General features: G+C 26.4%; 1 protein-coding gene across 1 annotated transcript; it reads left to right on the plus strand.

Annotated features, from left to right (window-relative positions):
• The first annotated feature begins 325 nt into the window (after nucleotides 1-325).
• On the plus strand, nucleotides 326-3,924 carry LOC101491307 (uncharacterized protein At1g66480). The gene is made up of 2 exons (XM_004490806.4): nucleotides 326-1,017; nucleotides 3,601-3,924. Exons 1-2 carry the CDS (start codon nucleotides 448-450, stop codon nucleotides 3,661-3,663), a joined length of 633 nt encoding a protein of 210 aa, XP_004490863.1. The 5' UTR covers nucleotides 326-447; the 3' UTR covers nucleotides 3,664-3,924.
• The last annotated feature ends 82 nt before the right edge of the window (nucleotides 3,925-4,006 follow it).

Raw genomic sequence — 4,006 nt, forward strand, 5'->3', positions numbered from 1 at the left:
CATTTTTTTAAAATTCCCATTTTCTTCTTGAATCATAAAAAGATCAAGTTAATTGAATTCTAATGAACCAAATTAATACTTTCGTATTCCAATTTATTTTTATAAAAGACTAAGAAAATATTTAGAACTAATAAATCTCTCCTTTGTGTATAAAAATAAGTCTTCACTTGAAAAAAAAAAAAGAAAGACGGCTAAAAAAGAATAGAATGGGTACGTGAATCTAAAAAAAAATTCAACCAATTCACACATGCACATCCCATAATTCAAATTTGATTTTGTCAAACTCTTACTAAGTAACTCTCCCCATAATAAATAAATCCATAATAATCCCAACATAAATACCACCCCAAAACTCCTAACCAACACCTTTACCCAATCAACCAAACACAAAAATACAAAATTCCCAAAGAAACACATTAACGTAAAAAGCTAAAGAGCAACAAAAACATGGGCAACACCATAGGAAAAAGCAAAAGAGCTAAGGTTATGAAAATAGATGGAGAAACCTTCAAAGTAAAAATTCCATCCACCGCAAACGACGTCGTTAAAGACTACCCCAATCACGTTCTCCTCGATTCTCAAGCGGTAAAACATTTTGGGCTTCGGGCAAGACCACTTGAGCCCAATCAAGAACTCAAGCCCAAAAAAATTTACTTCCTCGTGGATTTACCTAAGGTTCAGCCCGAAGAAGAAAAAACGGCTTTACCGCGGAGGGTGCGATCTAGTGGAATACGGACCATGAATGCTAAGGAAAGGCTCGAGTTATTGATGTTGTCGAAACGCTCCGTTTCGGATCTCACGTTAGTGAAGCAGCCACCGAATTTGGACTTAGATGGGCCCATGAGGGTGAAGTTAAGGCTTCCTAAGGCCCAGTTGGAAAAGTTAATGGAGGAGAGTAACGATGGGTCTCAGGTGGCGGAGAAGATTATGAGTTTGTATATGGGAACTAATAATGGTGGTGATGATGCGGCGGAGCAAGACGGTGTTGTTCACCGTCAACATCGCAAGCCACGGGGGGTACGTATATTTTTACTACTGTGGTTTTTTTTGTTAATTTTTTTATTGTTATTATTATATATTTTGGTTGTTTTTTTTTATTATTATAATTTAGATTATGTCACATAGTAACATTCTTGAAATAAAAATGATTCGCATACAGCTACTATTTCGTACACACGTAGGTTCTAATCAATCGTGTATACAAATATAATTAATTTAATAAAATAAATGGTTAATTTAAATAGCGTTGAAAAATTATAATTAATTATATTTTTATCGTAATTTAAATGAAATTTTTATTTAATGAAATAATCAACTTTTGAACACATAATTAACTAATTAACTAAATATTAAGTAGGTGTTATTGTTTGAAAGAGGGTTGAAGTTAGGTGGGTTCACGAGCGTTAATTGTGGCGTTGCGTAATAGTGATATTGACATGCGTGAGAAAAATAATGGCATGGCATGTGGTTGCAAAGACAGGATCCTTCTCTTGTTGCGAACTTTAAGCGATTCTAGTATTTTAGAACAAATTATTTAATAAACTTTAGGTTTATAATATAATATTTTTCATTTTTTATGTATTTTAGGTTACCAATATTTTAATGTGTCTTTGGGTTGACTTTAAGTCTTCATGTCTAAGCATAACAATTTTTGGTAAAAAAATAGTTCAAGTATAATAATTTAACAAACCTTGGGTTTTATTAAAGGTTTTTCCAGATTAATGTCTCTGGGTATCAATTAAGAAATATTTTTGGTTTCAAATTAAGAAAAATTTAATATACTTTCTTGGATATTTTCCATTATTTAATAAAAGAAGTGTATAGCTTTTTTGTTTTAATTATTTTATTTCTTATAATAACATTTTAAGATAGCAATAATAAAGGTTTTAGTTTATATTGAAGTTACTTTTAAGTTTTTTAATATGTACTTGCTCCATTTCATTTTGATATCCCCTTTAAAAAAATAATATCATATTCTGTGTCATCTTATTTTTTCAATATAACTTTAACTTTTTTCTCTCTAATTTTACTTCTAAATAAATTTTGTGTACATCATCTCCAAGTTATAACTATATTCTACCCTGTATTTACAATAATATTGAATATTCTAATATTTAATAGAGATAATTTAGAAAAAAATTGTATTGATTAAGTTATTTATTGCATTTTTCTTAATTTGTATTTAGAAATCTGAAAATGCAATCAATATTAAAATACGAGAGTATTTTATCACTTTAATGTATTGTTTCTTCACAATGTACTTCTTGATAACTATTGAAAAACCTATATGTCCTTTTGTTTTAATTGTGATTTGTTGTATATATATATATATATATTATGATAATGTAAAATTATTCAATTTAATTGGTTTGTTTCAGTTTCTATATTCATTTTGTATGTTTTTAAATCTAGAAAAAAATATGTTATTAAACACAAATTTATATGAAAAAATATTTGACTAAAATTAGTAGTTACTTTTGAAGTTCTCTTTAGTTATGTTGTATATTTATATTTAAATTTAAATTTATGTTCTGAAAAAGAGTTGAGTTTTTAAGGGTTAATTGTCTAAAAAAACTTCATCCAAAATTATTACTAGTTATTGGTAGTTAACTTCAACGTTACTTATATTCTGGTATAGATTAAGCAACTAAATATATCTTATTTAGCTCCATGATGTCAACCATGCTATATTTTTTAAATAAATATCTTATTTTGCTTCAAATAATGGCAAACATGTTCTGTGAAAAGGATTTTGGAGGTTTCAAATTCTTAACAAAAGAGAACAATTTATTACCAATTTTTATGGAGTATTACATGTGCACTCAATACAAAATACTTGTCGTTTACTTATTGTTCCACTAAAACACTATCTTGTTTTGTTGAAAGAGTTGTCCCGTAAAATTTAGAAAACTCTTATTTTGATATGTTTGTATTATTAATTGCGATGAATAGTGTTAAAAAAAAATTCAATTTTTATTTTTATAGAGATATTTTTTTATGATATATATATACAAGTTTATACTATTAATCACTTTAAATACTTTATTCACCATTAAAATATGAATAATTAACTATTTATTTAATATATATATATATTTCATTAACCACTAATATGCAAGATATTAATCACTTTAAAATACTTTAATTTAGTAACTAAAAAAGTATTTTAAAGTGATTAATGAGATGTATATTTAAAAAATAGTTAATGACACAAATTTATATATTCTATTCCTAAAGTGTTTATTCTTTTTAATAATTTATTTTTACAAAATTTTTATTTTTTTTCACAAAATTATTTTTACAATTTATTTATTTTTAAAATGAACAGTACGCTATAGTGTATTGATTTCTATATTTCAATAACTCAACTGTAAAATTTATTAACGAAGACTTTAGAGTTTAGTATATTCAAATACCCAAGTTAGGTAGGGACCAAAAAAAAATCAAGAGGAAAGAACATTTCAAAGTTGTTCTGAACTCTAAAAAATGATATTTGTAGCTTCTTAGTAATTATTTTCCTATCCTAGTTACCTACTACTCATTCCTCCCGGAAATTTTGGAATGACTTATTTAATATAATTTTGGTTAAATATTTTGCAGAAACGAGTGAGTTTTAGCCCAATGGAAATTGAAGAAATGGGTGTAGAAGCAGCTCCTCAATAGCATTACTTCGTAATTGTTTTTGTTTTTTAAACATATATAGTGCTTAATGATTGTTAGATACTTCGATATGTAAATTTGTACTAGAGTATATAGGTAGGTATTCATAAATAAGGATATATGTTCGTAAGATGCATATATTTGTAATATGTAGTGCTAAATACACATGGTTGGTTATCTTAGATTCCACTCAAACTTGGTATGTACATACTAAAATGGCATCACAAATTCACAAAGAAATATTATATTTGAACATGTATCACATATGTACTGTTTATTTTTTTTATATGGTGAATAATATTTTTTTAAAATAATTTTTATTTATTTATTTATTTATTATTTAAAC

This window comes from Cicer arietinum, chromosome 2, assembly GCF_000331145.2.
Source record: "Cicer arietinum cultivar CDC Frontier isolate Library 1 chromosome 2, Cicar.CDCFrontier_v2.0, whole genome shotgun sequence".
Classification (NCBI taxonomy): domain Eukaryota; kingdom Viridiplantae; phylum Streptophyta; class Magnoliopsida; order Fabales; family Fabaceae; genus Cicer; species Cicer arietinum.